Source organism: Kockovaella imperatae (assembly GCF_002102565.1).
Source record: "Kockovaella imperatae strain NRRL Y-17943 chromosome Unknown BD324scaffold_6, whole genome shotgun sequence".
Lineage (NCBI taxonomy): Eukaryota > Fungi > Basidiomycota > Tremellomycetes > Tremellales > Cuniculitremaceae > Kockovaella > Kockovaella imperatae.
The window spans coordinates 536,366-556,866 of NW_019028946.1; the positions used below are offsets into that span (position 1 = coordinate 536,366).

The 20,501-nt window shown below is 52.5% G+C and overlaps 13 protein-coding genes across 13 annotated transcripts; 8 read left to right on the forward strand and 5 right to left on the reverse strand.

The window, feature by feature from the left end:
• Positions 1 to 20: 20 nt before the first annotated feature.
• Positions 21 to 1,291, forward strand: BD324DRAFT_650844 (hypothetical protein; the record flags this gene model as incomplete). The annotated part of the gene is made up of 5 exons (XM_022018218.1): positions 21 to 167; positions 205 to 282; positions 318 to 420; positions 463 to 900; positions 945 to 1,291. The coding sequence occupies 5 exons, from the start codon at positions 21 to 23 to the stop codon at positions 1,289 to 1,291; spliced, it is 1,113 nt and encodes a 370-aa protein (XP_021871276.1).
• Positions 1,292 to 1,357: 66 nt separating this feature from the next.
• BD324DRAFT_625383 (hypothetical protein) lies at positions 1,358 to 1,974 on the reverse strand. The gene is made up of 3 exons (XM_022015791.1): positions 1,733 to 1,974; positions 1,580 to 1,683; positions 1,358 to 1,537 (listed from the first exon to the last, which is right to left on the reverse strand). Exons 1-3 carry the CDS (start codon positions 1,772 to 1,774, stop codon positions 1,429 to 1,431), a joined length of 255 nt encoding a protein of 84 aa, XP_021871277.1. The 5' UTR covers positions 1,775 to 1,974; the 3' UTR covers positions 1,358 to 1,428.
• Positions 1,975 to 1,978: 4 nt separating this feature from the next.
• Positions 1,979 to 3,453, forward strand: BD324DRAFT_625385 (hypothetical protein). The gene has a single exon (XM_022015792.1). The coding sequence runs from the start codon at positions 2,189 to 2,191 to the stop codon at positions 3,431 to 3,433; it is 1,245 nt and encodes a 414-aa protein (XP_021871278.1). The 5' UTR covers positions 1,979 to 2,188; the 3' UTR covers positions 3,434 to 3,453.
• BD324DRAFT_625387 (hypothetical protein) lies at positions 3,454 to 4,404 on the forward strand (the record flags this gene model as incomplete). Its single annotated transcript, XM_022015793.1, has 4 exons — positions 3,454 to 3,678; positions 3,734 to 3,853; positions 3,892 to 4,040; positions 4,080 to 4,404. Exons 1-4 carry the CDS (start codon positions 3,520 to 3,522, stop codon positions 4,399 to 4,401), a joined length of 750 nt encoding a protein of 249 aa, XP_021871279.1. The 5' UTR covers positions 3,454 to 3,519.
• An 8-nt stretch (positions 4,405 to 4,412) lies between these two features.
• Positions 4,413 to 5,773, reverse strand: BD324DRAFT_579800 (glycoside hydrolase; the record flags this gene model as incomplete). The annotated part of the gene is made up of 4 exons (XM_022013409.1): positions 4,413 to 4,676; positions 4,714 to 4,955; positions 4,991 to 5,140; positions 5,179 to 5,773. 4 exons carry the CDS (start codon positions 5,771 to 5,773, stop codon positions 4,413 to 4,415), a joined length of 1,251 nt encoding a protein of 416 aa, XP_021871280.1.
• Positions 5,774 to 6,988: 1,215 nt separating this feature from the next.
• On the reverse strand, positions 6,989 to 8,035 carry BD324DRAFT_625390 (ATP-dependent Clp protease proteolytic subunit). Its single transcript, XM_022015794.1, has 4 exons — positions 7,859 to 8,035; positions 7,750 to 7,818; positions 7,438 to 7,702; positions 6,989 to 7,397 (listed from the first exon to the last, which is right to left on the reverse strand). Exons 1-4 carry the CDS (start codon positions 7,961 to 7,963, stop codon positions 7,135 to 7,137), a joined length of 702 nt encoding a protein of 233 aa, XP_021871281.1. The 5' UTR covers positions 7,964 to 8,035; the 3' UTR covers positions 6,989 to 7,134.
• A 76-nt stretch (positions 8,036 to 8,111) lies between these two features.
• Positions 8,112 to 9,358, forward strand: BD324DRAFT_625393 (hypothetical protein). The gene is made up of 3 exons (XM_022015795.1): positions 8,112 to 8,745; positions 8,784 to 8,984; positions 9,025 to 9,358. The coding sequence occupies exons 1-3, from the start codon at positions 8,245 to 8,247 to the stop codon at positions 9,211 to 9,213; spliced, it is 891 nt and encodes a 296-aa protein (XP_021871282.1). The 5' UTR covers positions 8,112 to 8,244; the 3' UTR covers positions 9,214 to 9,358.
• On the forward strand, positions 9,344 to 11,727 carry BD324DRAFT_625396 (Sodium/hydrogen exchanger family-domain-containing protein). Its single transcript, XM_022015796.1, has 8 exons — positions 9,344 to 9,584; positions 9,619 to 9,790; positions 9,824 to 9,898; positions 9,934 to 10,010; positions 10,044 to 10,250; positions 10,287 to 10,722; positions 10,756 to 11,543; positions 11,582 to 11,727. The coding sequence occupies exons 1-8, from the start codon at positions 9,514 to 9,516 to the stop codon at positions 11,652 to 11,654; spliced, it is 1,899 nt and encodes a 632-aa protein (XP_021871283.1). The 5' UTR covers positions 9,344 to 9,513; the 3' UTR covers positions 11,655 to 11,727.
• A 25-nt stretch (positions 11,728 to 11,752) lies between these two features.
• BD324DRAFT_579683 (sister chromatid cohesion protein Dcc1) lies at positions 11,753 to 12,973 on the forward strand (the record flags this gene model as incomplete). The annotated part of the gene is made up of 4 exons (XM_022013401.1): positions 11,753 to 11,865; positions 11,913 to 12,265; positions 12,306 to 12,649; positions 12,698 to 12,973. The coding sequence occupies 4 exons, from the start codon at positions 11,753 to 11,755 to the stop codon at positions 12,971 to 12,973; spliced, it is 1,086 nt and encodes a 361-aa protein (XP_021871284.1).
• Positions 12,956 to 13,981, reverse strand: BD324DRAFT_435347 (hypothetical protein). The gene is made up of 4 exons (XM_022012777.1): positions 13,667 to 13,981; positions 13,554 to 13,628; positions 13,285 to 13,519; positions 12,956 to 13,251 (listed from the first exon to the last, which is right to left on the reverse strand). Exons 1-4 carry the CDS (start codon positions 13,838 to 13,840, stop codon positions 13,235 to 13,237), a joined length of 501 nt encoding a protein of 166 aa, XP_021871285.1. The 5' UTR covers positions 13,841 to 13,981; the 3' UTR covers positions 12,956 to 13,234.
• Positions 13,844 to 14,471, forward strand: BD324DRAFT_435376 (hypothetical protein). The gene is made up of 3 exons (XM_022012778.1): positions 13,844 to 14,152; positions 14,218 to 14,331; positions 14,374 to 14,471. The coding sequence occupies exons 1-3, from the start codon at positions 14,032 to 14,034 to the stop codon at positions 14,403 to 14,405; spliced, it is 267 nt and encodes an 88-aa protein (XP_021871286.1). The 5' UTR covers positions 13,844 to 14,031; the 3' UTR covers positions 14,406 to 14,471.
• A 1,724-nt stretch (positions 14,472 to 16,195) lies between these two features.
• BD324DRAFT_650855 (hypothetical protein) lies at positions 16,196 to 18,507 on the forward strand (the record flags this gene model as incomplete). Its single annotated transcript, XM_022018219.1, has 6 exons — positions 16,196 to 16,579; positions 16,614 to 16,838; positions 16,876 to 17,400; positions 17,435 to 18,115; positions 18,152 to 18,266; positions 18,302 to 18,507. The coding sequence occupies 6 exons, from the start codon at positions 16,196 to 16,198 to the stop codon at positions 18,505 to 18,507; spliced, it is 2,136 nt and encodes a 711-aa protein (XP_021871287.1).
• Positions 18,508 to 18,620: 113 nt separating this feature from the next.
• BD324DRAFT_642167 (AMP binding protein) lies at positions 18,621 to 20,484 on the reverse strand (the record flags this gene model as incomplete). The annotated part of the gene is made up of 5 exons (XM_022017469.1): positions 18,621 to 18,958; positions 18,997 to 19,333; positions 19,391 to 19,558; positions 19,594 to 20,113; positions 20,147 to 20,484. The coding sequence occupies 5 exons, from the start codon at positions 20,482 to 20,484 to the stop codon at positions 18,621 to 18,623; spliced, it is 1,701 nt and encodes a 566-aa protein (XP_021871288.1).
• Between the last annotated feature and the right edge of the window lie 17 nt (positions 20,485 to 20,501).

Consider the following 20,501-nt stretch of genomic DNA (forward strand, 5'->3'; position numbering starts at 1 on the left):
TTACTACTAGACATTCAACCATGACGAACCCGATGATGAACCACCCGACGAATCCGCCAGAGTCGACGGCGGTTCGCGAGGGTAGATCCCTCTTCGGACCTGGTTGGAAGGCTGTAGATAACTTTGATGACTTGTCTGATATTGACGAATACGAATCTGATGAGGAGGTGGGTGAACAAGTTATAGGCCCGCTGATATCTTAAGGAACTCTATGTCACACTTGATTTAGGAGCCGCGGTAGACACCAGGACGCTGCTCACGGAGACGGACTACCAGTTGATTGTATGTCGTCCAGGATATCTTCAGGCTAACGGCAGGGCCTCGACACACCTGTGCCGTTCTTCAAGCTACATAATCAAATCTTTCGAGGGGACGTGGCGACATTGCTGGGAGATGAAGTGATATTGGGTTTGAGACGAAGTAGGTGGTAATCACGGTAGCCCTGTGGGAGCTGATTCTCAGATCACGAGAATCCCCACAACCCATCACATCCTCCTCTCTATACGACCAATCGCCGGATCATTCTCCATCCTGTCGCTCTTCAATCCCTCACACAAGAGGATGAGCCGAAACTCATATCAGGACATGCAGCTCGTAGACGCGTACTAGGGCAGCCGAGTATGCAAGGACGAACCAGATGGAAAGGAACACGGGGGAGAGGCGTGCGGAGGGAGTCGAGGGATACACCTGTGACTGTGGATGATAGTGAAGGAGGAGGAGAAGATCACCCAAACGTCCCGCTGGACCCCTCTTTGCGCGAAACAGACCCGATGAGCATGGAGTATACTTCAGCCGGTCCGTCAAAGAGGAACCCGAAAAGGATCGGAGTGGAGAAGGTCATCAACGATGTGGATGAGTTTAACGCGTTGGACATCAATGAGCTACCTCCGAAAGCAAAGAGTGAGATTATAAGAGTTGATGATCTCCCGCTGACGGTCGTCCAGTATTCTTATCTCCTGGGGTTGATCTCAGCCAGATTGGTAACGGCTTGAACGAAGATCAACGAATTCTGACCAGGTTCGAGGTGGAAAAGATAAAGGCGGGAGTACCGCTTACTGGTAGAGGAAGCAGGTCGCTGAGGAAGAAGAAAGATGACGAGGACAGCGCGGGGTTAGCGAATGAGGGCGAGGGTCAGGAAGAGGAGGAGGAGGCGGACGAGGGAGGCGACGAGGAAGTGAGCCAAGGCGGCAGCGATGCAAAGAGACAGCCGAGTGAGGCCCAACAGAGGGATCAGGAGGTCGAGCCTGCTGAGGGTGCGGACGGGTCGAAGACGAATCAAGACCCGGCGTGATACGTCGTGCAGCGGCATGGACCACAACACTGGGCTACTCCTGCTCGGATGAACCTTGCAGGTAGTCTGATTTCTGTTGTAACACTGCAATTTGTACATACATCAACTATGACTGACGAGCTTTATCATGAATCACTTCAAGCTTGAGCGTTGTTTCCAGCCTTCTCGACTCCTTCCGTCGCGGACACTTCAGCCTTGCGGCAAGATGAAAAGTTACCCATGCAGACGGAGCATGTCTTGATGTCGCTGGAAGGATAATTCAACTCAGTCCAATGAAGACTCACTCACCCTGTGCATGCTTTAGCGACGCATCCCTTGCCATTGCAGACGGTACAGTGTTGAGTGTCTGTACTGCATCCAGTCACTTCATCCTTGGCGCAGTTGCTGTTATCCTGCACGAGTCAGCTTCCAGCTGCTGCCGTTCAACTTGAGATGACTCACGCCACAGAAGGAACAGTTCGATGGATCGCCAGAGCAGGACATTGTGTATGGATGTGTGTGAGGTCAGGTTGAAAACAAGAGACCAAATAATCTTTTGGAGCCCAGGTGGTGGTGACGTGGTGGGACTGGAGGCTTGAGACTTTTGTTTGCCACTCGCGGCCGAAACGAGCCGATCAGCCGATTAGACCAATCAGGTGATAGACATTACAGTACGTCCGTTTGTCTTGGCTTATTACTGTGGTATATACCTGCTGGTGTGAATCAGCGTGTGCGTTGTCAGAGACGTTGTGAGAGCTATCAATGACGAGGCTGTCAGCCCCCCCAAGAGCAGCCGATGATGCCGCTGTGTCTATACTGATATGCCGATAGACTGACGCGGCTGTACGGGCATTATAAAAACAGACCGCCAAAACCTTTATCATCCCGGATCCCCGGCCACGAAAGGGATCATTCACCATGAAACCCGTTCTGATCATTGGCTCAGGTATCGGTGGACTGACCCTGGCACAAGGTCTCAAACGCGTCAATATCCCATTCGCCATCTATGAACGGGATGCCGCTGCGACTGCTCGGCCTCAAGGATACAGGATAAGGATCCATGGGCCTGCGTTGGACGACCTCGAGAAATGTCTCGAGCCGAGCATCTATCGACAATTTGAAGCTACAGCAGGCAAGAACGTCTCCTTTGGGCCTGGTGGCTTTGGAAGGATCGATGCAAGGTCAGGCGAAAAGATCCAAATGGGCGGACCAAGTCGGCCGGGTGGTGGTGGTGGTGGTGGACCTGGTGGACCTGGAGGACCTGGAGGGTCTCGCCCAGATTTGAGCAGATCTCTCCCGATTGACCGACAGACCATGCGCGCATCTCTGTTTAGAGGTCTCGAACCCATCTACAGCAAAGCATTTACAAAGTTCACTGAAACTGAGACCGGCGTCGTGGCGACCTTTGCCGACGGGACACAATCGATCGAAGGATCTCTACTGGTCGGTGCAGATGGGATCTATTCAAAAGTAGCGAGACAACTCGTACCGGAATCCAGTCCGCTCGACACGGGTAGTCGGATGATTTTTGGCAAGACACCGCTGGCAAACGTACGTGATGATCTCCTGGAAGAGCTCAGAGAAGGCGTACACGTCGTTCAAGATAAAAGCGATCCGACCAAGCCCTTGATCCTGTTCATGGAAGTCATGACGTTCACTCATGCCGATGCTCCGGAGGATTACATCTACTGGGTCATTCTCGGGGATCCGCAGTCATTTGGAGAAACAGATGAAGAACTGCTGATGAAGAAGACGGATCACGCGGCAGCAGAGCTCTCCAGGCATCTGACCTTGGACTGGGCGAAGGGCATCAAGGTCATTTTGGATCATCAGGTCGAGGACAACACGTCGATCCTCCGAATGACCACTTCGAACCCGAACGCTTTGCCCTGCTGGCCTACGAATCGACGAGCGACCCTTCTCGGCGATGCTATTCATTGCATGCCACCGACAGGAGGGTCGGGGGCCAACACGGCGATCAGAGATGCGGCATTGCTCGTGAAGACCTTGGCCGATTCTCAAGGGGCAGACGGATGGCCAGAGCAGGTCATCAAAGGGTACGAGGATGAGATGAGGCAGTACGCGGGAGAGATCGTTCAATCAAGTTATCGAGCAGGTGTCAAGGCCTTTGGAGTCAAGCAGATGCAAGGGTTCCCGGTGTAGACAGATAGATAGATATGATATCTTTTCTTTTATTTTTGAGTTTTCTTGGAAAAAGTTTTGATTTCGTTGTTTTCAACCTACACACCATGGCCCCGCACCGACATCACAAATCACGAGCAGAAGAGCCTCAAGCCGGTCCTTCAAGACCTAGACCGAAGCCTTTGGAGCAACGGGATGGCTCAGGAGTGCCTGGGCTATCCAAGCTCAAAGCGTCTATCCGGCAAACCAAGCGGCTCCTGGCAAAGGTAAGAGGCGAGAGCGAGCGTCATTTTGTTGGAAGCATGGTGGTGACGCCAACAGGATACGCTTGAACCTGGTTTCAAGATCGCAACGCAGAGAAGGCTGGCCAGTTTGCAAGCGGATCTAGCCAAAGCCGAGCTGAGAGAGGTGGAGAAGAAGAATGGCGGAAAGTATCATATGGTGAGAAGCTCAAAGGTCGGAAAGCGCTCTGACAATAGGTCAAATTCTTTGAACGTCAAAAAGCGACGAGGTTGATCAAAAAGTACAAACGGTTGTTGCAGAACGAGTCAGAGGAGGAGAGAAGGGCTCAATTGGAGCAAGAACTGGAGGAGTGTAGAGTCATGTTGAATTATGTGCTACATTATCCGTGAGTCAACTCGGGTGTGGACAGCCTTCTGACATGTAGATACGATCAAAAGTACATCTCCCTCTTTCCTCCTCAGGCCGAACCACAAGACAAGCTCGTCTTACCTATGCTCTTTCCGTCAGATCCTAATTTTGACAGCATGGAGAAGGGAGATCGCAAGCGGCTCCAAATACTGCTGAAGACGAGAGACATGATGAGGGCTGGAGAGCTCAGTTTAGAGCCGGAGAATGAAAAGCAAAAGCGAGCCGGGGGCGTCACTATCGCAGAAGACAGGCAGGATAAAGAAGCGAGAGCAACGAAACGGGTCGAACTAGAAACGAAACGTGACGAGACAGGTGACGACTTTTTCGAGCAAGAATAGAAATATGTATATCATGACAGAGTTCCCGAGTGAAAGTCAAAGTTGTAGATCCCGTTCCAGCAGGTATCCAGCACGGTCACGTTAGACGATCCCGATGTGCTCATACCCCAGGATGTCTTCATGGAGAATTGTTGATCTCCCGCTGACATGGGCACTTGGAAAATCTGAATACCGCCAGAGACCTTTTGGGTCACGGGTGCATTGTCTCCCGATGTCACGGTCACCATGGCGCCATTCTTGGTCACAGTCGCGACGAAAACGGAATCTGCGACATACTTTGATATCAGCCGAGCTCATTGGGTCGCAGCTCACCTCCCATCCGGTGGGCTTTGAGCCGCAATTGTCCGTCGAATCACACTCAACGTCCTTGAGAGTGGGTCTGTGCCAGTACACCATGAACTCTTGGGTCACTACCGGGACAGGCAGCCCCGCTTTGAACGCCTCAATGTACGGCACCGAGAGGTCCAGCATGGATGTATGACTCAGGCCAGACGCCCAGAGCGCGGCGCCATCATTGGTGTGAGGGGTGTTGAAGGGTCCAACGTTATGCGATTCTAAAAGTCAGCAAAGTTGTCTATGATACGCTCACCTCCATAGTCGTTCCAGGTCACAATCTCGACGAGATTTACACCTTTTTGGCCAAGCTGGAGAATCTGGTCCCATCGGTACTTCCAGAGTTCCTCAGAGTAGAAAAGCCAGTTCTTGGAATACGAGACCTCCTTTCCATAGTGGGTGAAGACTTAGCAGGTCAGCAGCAGCCTTGTCAGATTGACCTACACCACGGAGACACGGGCGCCATGTAGGTCTTGCCGGCAGGAGTAAGAATGTCCATGTAATCTTCGTCTCGGGAAATGGTCATATTCTGATCGACCGGGACGTTGTCCAATTGTCCCGGCCATGCCGCCCAGGAGAAGGATCCAGCCAGACCATCGTCTGTGGCGAGAGATGGAGTAGGTTGGAAGAATGGCACGGCGTAGAGAGGCTCTCCGACTGCAGCGGCACATGCTCCCCAGTTAAAACCATCACCAATAAATGACGACACAAACGGTTTGCCATCCACCTTATAAGCGGCCGGACTGCTGATGAATTGTTTGAGCATGTTGGCAACTCCGGCGGTGTCTCCAGTTGACCACCAGTTGAAGTCGAAGGAGATGAAGCAGTAAAATCCTACAGCTTCTGCAGCAGCGTAGGCGAGGGTCAACTGTTGTTGGGTGTATGGGTCGACACCGATGTTGAGCGCAAAGCCGTCAATACCCTTGGACTTGGCGAGAGACTGGTCATTCTCGTGGTCCTGTTGGGTGTACGTTGAAACGATTCCGATCATGAAATGGGCAAAGACCATCTTATCAGCGGATGATCCAGAGCTCGGCATGGGAGAGGGGGAAGCCGATGCAGAGGCAGTGGTGGACATGGCAGTCGTCGACGCAGCAGTCAAAGTCAAAGTAGGCAATGATGTCGGCGGTAGAGTGGCAGCTGTAGTTGGATTACAGTTCATACCACCGCCGATACATATCGATAAGCCAAAGTCTTCATTGACAGCGAGGGATAGAGACGCAGAGACTTCAGCGACGGCGCTGGAGACCTGCGCCAGGGCACTGGATACTACAGAGTCTGCAGAGGCAATCGCATCGGACGCTGAAGTCAGCAAAATCGGATGCAGGCCACACTCACGATTGACCTGATCTCTCCGTTCACAAGCACGCTTTTCGTCATTTCGCTTTGCTGGGGCAGCTGATACGAGGAGCATGATGGCGAGGGAGGTGAAGAGTGTCCTAAGAGAGGGCATGATGAAGAACCTGCTTCACACTGGAGGGACCGTGCGGATACGAGCTATTTAACGAGTGTGGATGGTCGAATGAGACAGTCACGGGAAGAGGTCTCAAGGTCAAAAGAAGAAAGGGGACGATACCGGACCGTCGAGAGGAATTGGGTGTTCGACGGAAGGAGGAGAGGGACGAAGGGTATTCTAGAAGATTGAGTGAGAACGATGAAGGATGAATCAATGTTTCACTCGATGCGGTGGGCGGCGGGGGTAATGGAAGCAATGTGCTCCTTTTGATTATTTTTTGGGAAAGAGATTGGGATGGATGATCCAGTCACCGAGATGGGTAGTGAGCAGCAACGCACAAAGAGAGGATGCGGCTGAGGCACACAGGAGAGATAAGAGTAGGAGGGGGAAAGAAGAAGATGAAGATGAAGATAATGAAAGGACAAAAGGAGGAGAGTACTGAAACAATGGCGGGTTGAGGATGGACTGACTGCCTTTGACAGGAAGGGGTGAAGGCCGATACATTGAGCCGTGAAATGCCTTTGGATCCATAGCTACTCTCCAGCCTCTCATACTATGCTCCTTAAGTCTGGGTCCAAATCGATTGCGCGGCATGAACATCAGGGCGAGAGGGGACAGACAGACAAGTTCAATGTTCAGTCAAGTTCAGCGGATAAAAAGTCGCGTCTTATCCACCGGTTAGCGCGGAATCAATCGCGCTGGTCATGGCGGCGGGCATAAGCTGTCCTCAGAGGAGCGGCTGGCTGGCTGGCTGACTGGCTGGCTGCCTCGACCTGTGATGATGCAGTCCAAGGCCAGGACAGTAATGATGTCGACGTACATGCAAGAGCACGAGTATGACGTCTATAAACCTATGATCTCCTCACATTGCCACAGATTATCACTCACTTGCTGTGGGCGATTGCCACTGCCACGAAGGCAAAAGGGATCTTCTCAGCCTCAGCCTACTTTGTCTCTTTTGTCTCTGGCACATCTGTCCTGCTGTCTACGACATGATCTACCAAGCCAAAATTCTTAGCCTCCTCCGGGATCATATAGTAATCTCTTTCCAACGCCTTTGTGAATCTCTCTATCGCACTGGACTCTGTTTCGCCAGTCCGCGTACAGTGCTGAGCGTAGAGTTTCGTTAATTGATCTCTGACACGCAGAATCTCTTTCGCGTGCAGAGCAACATCGGTGGCCTGACCGGTACTGCCGCCGAGAGGTTCTGATCATCAGTCTTGTGTTCAATCATGTCGACCACTCACGATGAATCATGACGGATGAATTTTTCAACGCATAACGATGGCCTTTGGCGCCGGCCATGAGGAGTATACTACCGAAACTGGCTGCCAATCCGAGACAAAAAGTGTGAACGGGTGCCGAGATGTATTGCATGGTATCGTATACGGCCAGACCAGCCGTCACAGAGCCACCGGGAGAATTGATATAGAGCTTGATGGGTTGCGTCGAGTCTTCCGCTTCGAGAAAGAGCAATTGAGCGCAAAGGAGGACGGAAGAAGCATCATTGACCTGTCTTCAGTCAGCTATTTGGGGCGCGCGGCTGAAGACGGACTCACTGGGCCTGCAAAGATGACCCGTTCTTTCAACAGTCGGGAATAAATGTCATAAAATCTTTCCCCCCGAGCCTTGGGGTAAGCTTGGGGTTTAGAGTGCTTGTGAGCTCACAGTTTGCTCAATGACAGTGGGAATGTTCATGTAATGAGCATTTTGGGAGGATGAAAAGGCCCGTCTGGCAGTTTGGATCGCACGGATGGGTCTCATGGTCGTCATGATGCGCCAAGGTAGTTGGGATACAATCGAATCGTTTGTCCGGTGCCGCCTCAGTTTCCCACGGTAGACAGCTGCATTTCCATTTTTGCTTCCGCCCTCCCTTGGCGCTGCAAACGTTTTTCCCCAGGTCACCTGATCAACAACTCATCGCGGCTGTCTTCTAGTTGTCTATATATCACGCTCAATTGCGCAAGAGAGAATAGATCTACCATTTTCATCTGTGAAGCGAGCCCGGCTCGGGAGAGTCCTCATATACGTCACGAGTCACACTTGTTACGCTCATGATGTCCGCCACCGCCTCCCGTTCAACCCGGCGCAATCCCCTCGACAGCTTTGTCCTTGACCCTAGTCTAGACTCTGCAACTCTTGACAGCCTCGATGATCCCAACGTGGACCCGACGCTGGCCGACCAGTCGAGATTGAGTGATTTAGCTCAACACGTCGTCAAGAGTGGTACCGACGATGCGGCGAGTCTACTTGCCTTCAGCACCGGCGACGAAGGACTGTTTGAACCGTCCGTCCAGCATCAGGGATTCAACGAGTTGATGGAGGCTGCAGAAAGAACCCATCAGGAGATGGAGCATGTGGAGCAGGAAGAGCAGGAGGAGCAGGAAGAGCAGGAAGAGCAAGAGCAGCAGATGGACGTCCAAGAGGAAATAGCGACGGAAGATGATGTCAGGCCGAGGCGGTTACCAGACGCACCGAGGGGGCGCAAAAGGAAAAGTCGAGATGGTGGCGAGGATGATACGGCGGAGAGCACCAGGTTAAAGAAGGATTCTCATGTGAGAGAAAAGACCTAAAGTGCTCGCTGACCATGCAGAAAGAGGTTGAGCGCAGGCGGAGGGAGAATATCAATGATGGCATAAATGAGATAGCCAAGCATGTTCCGGGAGGAGGAGAAAAGATGGGCAAAGGCACGTTCTTACGTCGAGCGGCAGAGTACCTAGGAGAGCTCAGCGCGAGGGCGAACATACATGACGCTGAGATGGCGAAGAAGGAAGAAGAGAGGTCAAATGCTCAGGTGAGGACGATCATAGCCAAAGATGACTGATCGACTCTAGGCCGACTTGGCTCATGTTCAAGCTCAATTGGCAGAAGAACAGGCGAGGGCGCTAAGACTGGAAAAGTCGTTCCAAGAGGCGGATGATAGAGCTGCACAGACTCAGTTCCAGCTCTCTATCGCCAAGTCAGAGCTGGACCTGGTCAAGAAGCAGTTGGAGGATGCACAGGCAGAGTTGAGCAGGCGGTAGCACACATGTTGTATTAGTATCGTCCCGTCTGACGAGTCCTTTGATCGTCAGTCTGTTTGAATTCTCCAGGGCTGTATCAAGCGTCTGTTCAGCCTCATACTTGTACATATATAGATGTCTTCTTCATGCAGTCTCTGGGTCATACACTAAAAGCAACCGACAGGTACTTCCACCTCATTCCAGGAATCGTGCCTGCCACATTCAACGTTTTGTACGTTGCGGAGGACGCCGTGCTCATAAACGGGACATGTACAATCTCACCGTTGTCCCTCACTATTCTCTATACCACGTCTACCTGCGATGCCCAACCCAATCACTGTGCCGCCTTCGGACGAGCCAGCTTCACCAATCGACGAGGAATTTTACGCATCGTACGTCAGCTCTCAACTCCTCAGCTGACATCAGATGGGGACTTTGCATTCTCTGTGTGCTGCTCATAGGCGCCTTGATCACTTCATACTATCTTCAAATCAAGCGGATTAGGGCGGTACATGAGACGGTCATCTCTATCGTTGCGGGAATGGTTGTGGGACTGATCATACGGCTTGCCCCGGGGCATCTGATCAGAGAGATGCTGGTGGGTCAGCACCAGGGACGACGCTTATCGTAGACTTTCAAACACACCTTGTTCTTCAATTTACTGCTACCACCAATTATCCTCAACTCGGGGTATGAGCTCAAGCAGGTGAGTCCCTGACGAGGTGGGAGACTGACGTTAAGGAAAACTTCTTTCGCAACTTTGGCGTCATTCTGACGTTTGCGTTTCTGGGGACATTTATCTCTGCCGTTGGCATAGGGTGGGTCAAATGCGTTTGCAAAGCTGACGCCAGCGTGCTCGTCTACATTTGGTCCTTCCTTGGCCTCGAGGGTCTCAAATTTACATTGTTAGAGTGTCTCATCTTTGGTTCGACACTGTCTGCGACGGATCCAGTAACGATTCTGTCGATTTTCAACCAGGCAAAGGTAGATCCAAAGTTGTATTCGGTGATTTTTGGGGAAAGCATATTGAACGATGCAGTGTCCATCGTCATGTACGAGTGAGTAACGTCCCAAGGCTACTCAGCTGACTTCAGGACCCTGTCTCGATTCCACGGCGAAGATATCTATATCTCCTCTCTCTTCCACGGTGTCGGCATTTTCCTCTTCTCATTCTTCATCTCCATGCTGTTAGGCGTCGCCTTTGGACTTTGCTGCTCCTTAGGTCTCAAGCACTCGCACCTTGCGTCGTATCCCGCCATTGAGAGCTGTCTCGTGGCTTTGGTTGCCTACACCAGTTACTTTTTCTCCAACGGATTGAGCATGAGTGGTATTGTCTCCCTTCTGTTCTGTGGAATCACGCTCAAGCACTATGCGTACCATACCATGTCGAGAAGGACACAGAGGACGACCAAATACATGTTTGCGGTTCTGGCTCAACTCTCGGAAAACTTCATCTTCATCTACCTCGGATTGAATCTGTTGATCCAGGACACGCAGGAGTTCAAGCCATTGTTCATTCTCGTTTCGACGGTGAGCCTCCAAGCCAATCAACGCTGATCTCAGATCGCCGTCACTGCATCGCGTTACGCTGCAGTATTCCCTCTTTCCGAACTCATCAATTGGGTGTACCATACACGCGGTCAGCGACACGAAGAACTCCCTCATTCATACCAGATGATGCTATTCTGGGCTGGTCTGCGAGGCGCGGTCGGCGTAGCCCTTGCTGCAGGAATTGGTGGAGAAAATGCAAATGCGCTGCGGACGACCATCTTGGTGGTCTGTGTCTTGACAGTAGTGGTGTTTGGAGGCACTACCGCGAGGATGCTGGAAGTACTAGGCATCCGAGTTGGTGTAGAGGATGAGGATGGATCATCCGATGAGGACGATGGATGGACCAGCCGACACGGCAACCTTGCGCTGACGCTGGGTCCGGGTAGTAGACGATTTGCTGGAGCCAATGGTCGAGATTACGAGGATGAGGATATGGACATGCAGAGACCGGCGAGGATGAGTGGTCTCCGCACCATTTCCAGATCAGGATTCTCTACCAACTCGGACGAGGAGTCGGATGACGCCGAGCCTTTGGCGTATGATGAAGAATCTCAGCCAGCGCCTGGGCCTCCTCCGAAACCCGGCATGATCTTCAAGGATGGTCAATGGTTCACCGCGCTGGATGAGAGATACCTACTGCCTCTGTTCAGTAACAGTGTGACGGCTAGGCGGCATCTGGCGAAGAAGGCCAAGCGAGCTGCACAGGGGGAGAGTGGGCCAGGAACACCAGTAAGGACGAGTATAGAAGAGGAGACGGATGCAGAGGATAATGGGAAGAATAAGTTCCCAAGGACCTTCAGGTGAGTGAGGATCTGTTGCGAGCATGGCTGATAAGCAGTGGATCGGTGACAGAGTTCTTCTTCGCCAAAACGGACAGCCCACCGCCGGGCGAGCGGAGTGAAGATCAATAAAAAGGTTAGATAAACTCTTTAGAAGATTATTTTTCTTTGTGACGCGTCGAGCAAAATGTACAGTACAGTAGTATCATTATCATCATCAACCTCATATCATGTTGCCAGAGTCCAATGTCGTGTTGAGGTTGCCGAGAGTCGAGTGTGAGGAGAGATATCAGCTGTTGGAGCTACCATTGGAGATTGTCAAGAAAGTCAAGGGGAATTACAAGTGGGTATTGTGGGCTCAAGGCAGCCCCCTAGCTGAACTGCATGCAGCTTGACGATCAGGGGCAAACCAACGGATGATGCGGTCTTATGTACGCCCGACGCGACATTCGGACTTCGCTCTGTCCTCGTATCCAACTCACTACTGGTTTGTAGAGATGCGGGCGGTAGTAGATCGACGCTGGAGATACGTGATACGAGTCATCAAGTGATTGAATGCGTCCCTCGGGCTCCGGATCTCGAGCGGATAAGGACGTTACTCAAGCCGTCTCAGTGGGAAGGAATGGACTCGAAGAAGAGAAAGAGGGACATGTGGACGAGGGATCAGCTTGGGAGTGTGATTCAAGCATCTGAGAAGGAGCTAGAGATGGGGCTAAAGGAGAGAAATGTCGTGGAGTACCAAGGTGGGTTGGGGGGCTACAGGAGATCGAGACTGATGACAAGGCCGGATGATGATGTTGCCATCGAGACATTTGGTACCATTATTGAACATACTATTGACGTTGCTGGTGGTACATGGGAAGAATTCGGTATGCCCCATCAAGCCGATATTATCAACCTTGAGCGATCACGACTTGACGGAGGATTTTGTCCTTGTCGTGCTGGACCTATTTGGCGAGGTAGATGATGGGACATGGACCTGTAACCTCGAGCAAGTGATACGGGAGATCGGCCTAGGTCTCTTAGCACGCCTCAGTGGACCCGTCCCATCGGAGACTTTTGAATCAGATTGGCACGAGCAAGTAGGAGATACATGGGCACATTTAGCAACTTTGGATCTGCTCAAGGTGGGGTTCTTGAGACCGGTGATCTAGCTCACGCCAAACAAAACACAGGGCAATCACCTGACCCAGACTGATCTAAGAAATACAACCATCACCTCGTTCCCCGTCCATGAGCTCTCGCTCGATCCTGCTACGCGATTCTCCGACTTGTTTCTGACAAGGCCTAAATGGTTGGCCGAGGAGATGAAACCGTTTTTGAGGGGATTGGTCAGGGATGGAGATGACAAGGCGAGGGACAAGCTCGTCGGGAAGTATGTGAGAGTGGTGAAGACCGCTGCAGAGCGCGGCGAGGCCACGGAAGTGTGGTGGTATCCTCGAAAGATGTAGCGAACTTTAGCGAGAGAATAGGCCGCCTTTGACGCCTTAATTGTATGTATCCCCTACCGCTCGACCCTTCCCAACGCAGTCTACGATGCCCGATTCATCCGCCACCATGCCTGATAGCGTCTGAGTCGAATCAAGTCTTCCTATCGAGTCGTGAATCTTTGAGTCGGTAAGAAAATGATGACACTGGAGGGAAGCTTCGGTCTTGTTGGTCCTCTGTAGAACGCCTCTTCATGGCCTGCCCTGGTCCAATCTCGCCCAACCTCACGAGCTGTACGCGGCTGATTGTCAGTTCAGTCGACATTCATACTCACGCAGCACTTCGCCCTGACTCCGATGATGTTCATGCCTCTGCCTCTCCCCTTCAATACGCTTCCAGACTCCATGTCCCGCACCATCGCCAACGATGATTTTGACCTCAAGGCTGGATCCACGACCTGGGGCCGGAAGGTTGGAAGCAGCTCCAAGTTCCGGGTCAGGGAGGAAGGAGATCAACAAGTGGTTTGCTGAGAATGTTGGGAGGTTGAATGTACATTTGAGCAGCGTGGTCTGTTCTCAGCGGCGTTTGATATTCTTGACCTACATAAGGTATCACGAGCGATTCAAGTTGAGGCGGTGCGTCGTAGGCTGCAACAACTGTCCGGGCAGCGAACACAACCTGAAGGTCAGTGACTCCAAACTTTGAGGGGCCCTCACTCGATGGTCTGTGACCCAGAGGAATCCATCAGCCGTTTCTGTGCGTTTGGGACCGGACAAGGTGGCCGGTACTTTCAGCTCGATATCGGCAGTGTGACGAGGGGTCAGAACGTGCTCGCCCGGGAGAAGATCGAAGCGGTCCATGGAGGTGATGGAGAGGGTGTTGAGTGACATGATGAGGCGAGCGAGTGAGTTGGTGGATGAGCGGGGGGTCCGTCGAGTTGGTGGCAAGTCAAGGTAGAATGAATCAATCGAGGATTTAACGACGAATCAGCATCATCGTTGCCTCCACTTGAATTCCATTCTACGATTACCACAATTTCTCTCTGACCAACTCCTCCCACTCGTCTCTCACTCATCTCATCATGTCTGCATCGCCTGAACCTCAGGGTGGTGGGCCGCCAGGCGGATCACCGGGAGACTTCCTGAAGAACATTGTGGGCAAGAGGGTGAAGGTCAGGATCGGAAATGGAATAGACTACCATGGTGAGTTGAGTGATCACGACGTAGATTCCCCACGTCTCTGTCCAATCTTTGCTGATCCCCCTCAGGCCTTTTGACATGCCTGGATGGATACATGAACGTCGCATTGGAGGATACTGAAGAGTGGAGCAAGGGCAAAGTCACGGCGAGATATGGGGACTGCTTTCTGAGAGGGAACAACGGTGAGCAGAAGCTCGTCCAGGTTTGAAGGCTAACAGACCCAGTGCTGTACATTTCCGCATTAGAGGAGATATGAAAACATACGGTGATCGCGCAGACCTCCCAAGCCGGGCGGAATAGTGTGTATGGAACGACTTCGATATGCATCGGATTCACATCCACCGCATTATGCAATGCTTGTCATCACCGGGCTGAGGTGGGCAAGAGTTACCGACGGTGCTTCCATACGGTTAGACATCCTGAAGACTCGAGATCAAATCTTGGACCTCGGTCTGGCACGGCAAGCAGACAATTCATGGGGTCATAACTAAGCGCTGGCTGTCCTGATCGAGAATGACGTTGAAGTGGGACTGAGGATGAGTGAACAGAAGATCCGGCACGCTCCTGAGCGCCGGTCCCGGACTCAGCATGAGAGTAGGATGCGCTAACAGACAAGCAAATCAGCGCCATGTCGGCGACTTTCTTGAATCATCTCAACGCGATTCGTGAGCCCTCTTTACTGACACTAAGTCACTTCCGGGTCCTCTCTCGAAGCAATCCAGCCTGTCGGTCGCAACCTCCCGTTTGTCACTTGTGAGTAGATGTCGACGGATCTGGGATTGGTGTCTCAAGGCCTTGACCGATTCATTCGAAGAAAGAGACGGCTCTTGATGTTCTGCAGGCAGACAAGTGTTCCTCCCGACAGGGATCACAAAGACATGTTTGCAAGGGGTCAAGACCGTCATGAAGGCACACAGTCAACAAACAATGCCAGTACATCTCTGGGACCCAAAAACCTATCTCGACTGGATTCCTTCACCCCATCTCTACATCTGCGCTTAGACTTCCTACCCGACCTGACTGATGCGAGTGATCATTTACTCAAGACGCCTGTGAAGAGACCTCTGACGTGTCTGTCTGGATGAAATTTGCTCGCTCAATACGCGACGTCAAAACTGGCCGCTTATTGCTCCGGCGCTGACATGGCTTCAGGTCAAGGGACCGACGGCCTGATTGATAGGAGGGGAAACTTTGCAAGGTCTGTCTCATAACCGAATCCAAGCCAGAGACGAGCCTTCTCTCCTTGGAGTGGAATCCTATGCCCGCAACGAGACTGCAATTAGCTGCGGGATCTGGTTCGCAACGGAAAGTGGCAAGCCCATAGCGTTAAAAGAAGATACTGCATCGAATGTAAACCTTTGAACGCGATGCAACTTGATGGCAAGTAGTACATGTTCGTGGAAGGGTCCTACCCTGGTCTCGTGCGTACCACGACCCATGCCACACTGTGATATTGCTGCCCAACCTAGGAGTCAGATCTTGGGATAATGGGTTGCCGGGAGAGAATGGGCCTTCGAGCGTAAGCTGGCAATTGATGCGCTAGCTGTCTCTGGAGGGAAAGTAGGCTGTTCGAGCCATGAATACCGAGTCTTGATCCGCGACCGCTGACAGGCAGGAGCCTGGCGCTCGTTCTCAAGCAGGCTCGATTCTCAATGGCCTAATATCCCTTCTTCCAAGATCTCCGCCACTTTGCCAGGCAACTTACCTGCATGAGTTTCTGTCGCTGGGAGCATCCTCGCAGGACCACTTTAGCTTGGCTGTGTCAGATCTGAAGGTACTAGAGCTATGGCCTCTCGCCAGGATCTGACCTCCGCACGATAGATTCCGTCCACGATCATACATGTTCTCAGAAACCAGACTACTTTGACCGGTAAGAAAGCGAGTGCCTCCCGCGTCCAAAAAAACGGTCTGAAATCCTCATCGTTCGTCCCTATTACCTCCAATCGCATCCAGCTGTAGCATCCCCTGCTGCCTCTCCACCCAGCTAAATTGTCCTCCATGTCATAGCATCGCCCCGTAAATACCTCCCCATCTACCCCTCACACCATGTCGGGCCCGTCCAACATTTCCACGGTGAACCTCGAAAACCTCCTCGCCAAGTATCCCAATATCCTCAATGAACATGAACGCCAGCTTCCAGAGGATAAGCGGATGCTTTTGCTCAGAGCAAAGGTCACCAATATGCTCAACGATCAGCAGAAGAAGGGACAGAAGAGGCCGCAACCGAGACCGCCGCCGCCTCCACAACAAGCACAACAACAACAGCAGCAGCAGCAACAGCAGCAACAGCAACAGCAGCAGGTCCAGCAGATCCCGCAACCACAGCCTCCCCCCCAGTCCCAAGCAATGCCCCTTCAATCTCAGCCCAGTCCTCGTCCAATGCCCCAGGGACAAATGCCCATGATGAATCCACAGGCACAGCAGCAGATGGTGAGCCAAGCTTGGAGACTCTTCTGACGTTCAGTTCTCGCAACTGCAACAAATGTCACCTCAGCAACAACAACAAATGGTCGCCGCGGCCTCTCGTTTGCAATTCAACCCAATGCAGGCGTCTCCGCAAGCATCCATCCAACCCGTCCCATTTCCCAATGCTTCCGCCACTGCAGGAATGAAGAAGCTCATCGACAACTTTCCAAAGCTAGCAGAATACAAGAATCAGGGCAAGCTCGCGCCGGAGCACGAAAACTTGGTGAGCCTGAGCCCACAATCTCGCGCTGACCCCGCAGTTTGATGCACTCATGGCAACAGAGATGGGGCAACAACAGATGAGCAGATATCAAGCTCAACAAGCTGCAAACCTCGTCCAGCGCAACTTGCAAAATCCCGTTGGCCAGCAATACCTCCAGTACCAAGCTCGTCCTAACTACCCCAATCTCACTCCTCAGCAAATCCAACAAATCCAATTGCAGCGTCAGATCTCTCAAGCTCAAATGGCTCAGGCTCAGGTCCAAGCCCAAGTTCAAGGACAAATGCAGGCACAGGCTCAAGCTCAGGCTCAAGCCCAAGCCCAGGCCCAAGCTCAAGCTCAAGCTCCCGCAGTTCCTAATCCTAACCACGTTGCGGCACTCGCTCGCGCGCAGGCCCAAGCTCAAGGCCAACTCCAGGCTCAGATGCAACTGAACGAGGTGCCCATCGCACCCTCTCCGCGTCCTCCACCCAACATCCCCGTGGAAAAGCTTCAGCAGCTCAAAGCGACACTCAGCAAGCTTCAAGGGATGACCGAGCAGCAGCGTGAAGCTGCGTTCCAACAAGTGAGTCGTCCATCGGACCTTGCTGAATGTAAAGCGTCCGCAAGAGCGTCAATTGTGGCTGTCCGCCCTCAATCAAGCACCCCGACCGGCTTTCCCCATTCCCAATAATATTCCCCAGAATCTTCACATCCCACCTGGCAAGCAGCGCAATGCAGCGGCATCTCCAGTATCCCCGGCCGCCCCGGCTAATCCTACTCCCCCTCCCCAGATCCAAGCTCAGGCTCAGGCAATACAGAATATGATCCGTCAGGGTATCCCTGTCAATGCGAATCAAGCAGCCGCGCTTGCTGCACCGGGCTCGGACGTCCGTCCCCACATGCTTCTCCAACAGATGAAGGCGCAGGCGACCGATGACGCCCGGATGCGCCAAATGAACGACGCAATTGCTCAACAACTCGATCGAACCAATTCTCTGCTCAACAAGGTCACCTGGAAGCCCTCGTCTGAATACGATGCCTCACTCCGTGAAAAGCTATCCGAACTACAGCGTGCGCTCAAAGCACCCCGATCGACCCTGTCCATAGCACCAGTGCTATCTGGCGTGCTCGTTGAACGCATGCCTGAGGCTCTCACGGCCATGGCGGAGGAGGTCGACGTGGACGAAGAGGACGAGGGGACCAAAGAGGCGGGCCTCCCTGGACAGAAGAAGAGGAAAATCTCAGAGCTAGCCGCGAGTGTCGATCGGGGTCTAGAGATCGATCGAGAGGTGGAGAATGTGAGTTGCTCGGAGTTCTTTCGCTGACCTACCAAGTTCCTCCTCACGCTCGCTGACGAACATATCGAGCTGGTGGCTAATCTTAGCTGCGCTCTCGCCAAGCATCGCAAGTCTGACACAGTGGATCGCAAGGATATACAGCTAGCCTATGGTGAGTTCGTCTATCAAAGTCCAGACTGACGCCAGAAATGACCGGAGGACGTATTGTCCCTGGATTCTCATCCGACCTCATCCGCGCAGATCAAGCGAGGTCCACCAAGCGACAATCAGGTGCAGTATCGGCCGGTCGGGCCCACAAGCTTAAGGCTGTGGAGGCGGCGAGATTGGCGTATCGCAAGCGTAATGAACTTGGAGAGCCAAGCGAGCGTGTCGAGGCAGAGTTGGTGGCCTAGAGCATTGCGCGCTCCGTGGAGATAGTTTTCCAATTGTTGTAATCGTCAAGCATGTATGTAGCCTGCGAAGCATAAGAAGCATAGACGGTTTTTTGAATTTCATAATGAGAGTTTTACAACTTGGCCTGTCGACCCTTCTGCACATCCTTCTTGGCCAGCTCCCTCAGATCCTTTCGCAAGATTTTTCCACTCGGGCTCTTTGGTATCTCCGCCAGCAGGATCACACCTCCTCTGAGCTTCTTGTGATTGGAGACTCGATCCGCGACCCAGTCGACAATCGCCTTACTGAACACTTCATGCTGATCCTTTGGTAAATTTGCAAGTCCTCCGCTGGGCACGACGTAGGCCCGTGGCATCTCGGTTGACTGCTCGGCGTCCCAGACACCAATGACACCGACATCAGCAATCTTTGAATGGGTCAAGAGCAAAGCCTCCAGCTCGGCAGGAGGCACTAAAAGTCAGCGAGTTTCGATAATCCTTCGGACTTACCTTGGAATCCCTTATACTTGATGAGCTCCTTGAGTCGATCAACGATGTAGAAGTAACCCTCCTTATCTGCCACGGCGATGTCGCCCGTCCTGAGCCATCCACCTGCAGCAAATGTTCCTCTGGTCGCCTCTTCATTCTTCCAGTATCCTCTCATCACACTTGGTCCTCGGACCCACAGCTCTCCTCGCTCGCCCTGAGCCACATCCTTGCCCGTTTCCGGGTCGACCAGTCTGCCCTGCATCGTGGGCATGATTTTACCGATACTGCCCTTGTGCGTGTGTCCCTCCTCCAAAGTCATCAAGTGGGTCACGGGCGAGGTCTCGGTCATACCGTAGCCCTGGGTGATCCGAAGAGATGGTCGGTCGACTTTTGTGGCTCCATACCCTTCCGACACCTTGACTTTGGGAAAGAGGTTTTCAAACTTTTCAATCAATTTGGCATCGCAAGGTGCAGCTCCAAGCATGAGACCGCGAAGCGAGGATAGATCGTACTGGGCCATTTTTGGGCTGTTCATCATCGCAATGAGCATTGGTGGAACACAGAAGAAGAACGTCACGCGGTACTGGCGTCAGTGAAGTCTTCGAGGGATCCTCTCACCTTTTCAATGACCTTGAACACCGTCTCGGGATCAAATTTGGGCAAAACGACGACCGGAACACCATAGATCAACGGGAAGTGAATCGTCAGGGTCAATCCGTAAATATGCGAGAAGGGCAATACGGCCAAAATCTTGTCCTTGCTGGGGAACAGTTTTTCGTGACACGAGTACAGAGCCTGGACCTGACACTGCATGTTGTGATGACTCGTCATCACTCCTTTCGCCTTGCCGGTGGTTCCACTTGAATAGCACAGGTACGCGATTTCCTTTTCTTCACCCCCGCTTATCTGTCTGGGTCTGGCCTGTTCTCCCCACAGCTCCTGCATGCAGCTGTATGGTGTCCCGGGGGGTTTGTCCTTGTAGTCGCACATGAGAATAATCCGTTTGGTCGAGAGCTGAGCCTTGGCCGTGGGTGATAGAAGTTCAATGGCTTTTTCCAATACGGGGACGTTGTCCGGTGCGACCATGACAAATGAAGTTCCACTATTCTCAATCTGATGGGCGAGCTCGGGTGGAGGGCTACCATCAGCGCCATCCAGACCTTTGACTCACTATGCGGCATTGGCTGGGGAGCAGATCGCCTCCGCGGCCTGGATCGCCCAAAGCGCTTCAACCCAGAAGAGACTGTTTGGACCGAATATCATGCCCACATCGCCTCGCTTGACCCCTCTGATTCGCAATCCGGCATTGGCCCACAAAGCTCTAATGTGGATGTCATCACGAAGCAACTCCTTGCCTGTCAATCCATCAATGAAGGAAATGCTTTTAGGGCTTGGTGTGGGGTACCATTGGTGCGGTCTTCCCTTCTGTTTCGGTGGAAAGACATAGTGGAAGATGGAGCTTCGAGGAAGCTGAGGCGATTTGAGCTCTGATGTATACACTTTTGTCATGTCGGGGGGTTTGACAA

What these genes read in the sequence shown, in the direction of transcription:
- BD324DRAFT_625383 (XM_022015791.1), bottom strand. Translation starts at nt 1,774, where the DNA reads ATGTCCTGCTCTGGCGATCCATCGAACTGTTCCTTCTGTGGC. An exon ending in CGAACTGTTCCTTCTGTGGC is followed by an intron (nt 1,684 to 1,732) that starts GTGAGTCATCTC and finishes TGACTCGTGCAG; the next exon opens with GATAACAGCAACTGCGCCAA. An exon ending in GTCGCTAAAGCATGCACAGG is followed by an intron (nt 1,538 to 1,579) that starts GTGAGTGAGTCT and finishes TTATCCTTCCAG; the next exon opens with CGACATCAAGACATGCTCCG.
- BD324DRAFT_625385 (XM_022015792.1), top strand. Translation starts at nt 2,189, where the DNA reads ATGAAACCCGTTCTGATCATTGGCTCAGGTATCGGTGGACTGACCCTG.
- BD324DRAFT_625390 (XM_022015794.1), bottom strand. Translation starts at nt 7,963, where the DNA reads ATGACGACCATGAGACCCATCCGTGCGATCCAAACTGCCAGACGGGCC. An exon ending in GGGTCATCTTTGCAGGCCCA is followed by an intron (nt 7,703 to 7,749) that starts GTGAGTCCGTCT and finishes GACTGAAGACAG; the next exon opens with GTCAATGATGCTTCTTCCGT. An exon ending in TTCATCCGTCATGATTCATC is followed by an intron (nt 7,398 to 7,437) that starts GTGAGTGGTCGA and finishes ACTGATGATCAG; the next exon opens with AACCTCTCGGCGGCAGTACC.
- BD324DRAFT_625393 (XM_022015795.1), top strand. Translation starts at nt 8,245, where the DNA reads ATGATGTCCGCCACCGCCTCCCGTTCAACCCGGCGCAATCCCCTCGAC. An exon ending in GGTTAAAGAAGGATTCTCAT is followed by an intron (nt 8,746 to 8,783) that starts GTGAGAGAAAAG and finishes CTGACCATGCAG; the next exon opens with AAAGAGGTTGAGCGCAGGCG. An exon ending in AAGAGAGGTCAAATGCTCAG is followed by an intron (nt 8,985 to 9,024) that starts GTGAGGACGATC and finishes GATCGACTCTAG; the next exon opens with GCCGACTTGGCTCATGTTCA.
- BD324DRAFT_625396 (XM_022015796.1), top strand. Translation starts at nt 9,514, where the DNA reads ATGCCCAACCCAATCACTGTGCCGCCTTCGGACGAGCCAGCTTCACCA. An exon ending in GACGAGGAATTTTACGCATC is followed by an intron (nt 9,585 to 9,618) that starts GTACGTCAGCTC and finishes AGCTGACATCAG; the next exon opens with ATGGGGACTTTGCATTCTCT. An exon ending in ATCTCTGCCGTTGGCATAGG is followed by an intron (nt 10,011 to 10,043) that starts GTGGGTCAAATG and finishes AGCTGACGCCAG; the next exon opens with CGTGCTCGTCTACATTTGGT.
- BD324DRAFT_435347 (XM_022012777.1), bottom strand. Translation starts at nt 13,840, where the DNA reads ATGTCACTCAACACCCTCTCCATCACCTCCATGGACCGCTTCGATCTT. An exon ending in TCTGGGTCACAGACCATCGA is followed by an intron (nt 13,629 to 13,666) that starts GTGAGGGCCCCT and finishes ACTGACCTTCAG; the next exon opens with GTTGTGTTCGCTGCCCGGAC. An exon ending in AATCGCTCGTGATACCTTAT is followed by an intron (nt 13,520 to 13,553) that starts GTAGGTCAAGAA and finishes CGCTGAGAACAG; the next exon opens with ACCACGCTGCTCAAATGTAC.
- BD324DRAFT_435376 (XM_022012778.1), top strand. Translation starts at nt 14,032, where the DNA reads ATGTCTGCATCGCCTGAACCTCAGGGTGGTGGGCCGCCAGGCGGATCA. An exon ending in AAATGGAATAGACTACCATG is followed by an intron (nt 14,153 to 14,217) that starts GTGAGTTGAGTG and finishes GATCCCCCTCAG; the next exon opens with GCCTTTTGACATGCCTGGAT. An exon ending in CTTTCTGAGAGGGAACAACG is followed by an intron (nt 14,332 to 14,373) that starts GTGAGCAGAAGC and finishes TAACAGACCCAG; the next exon opens with TGCTGTACATTTCCGCATTA.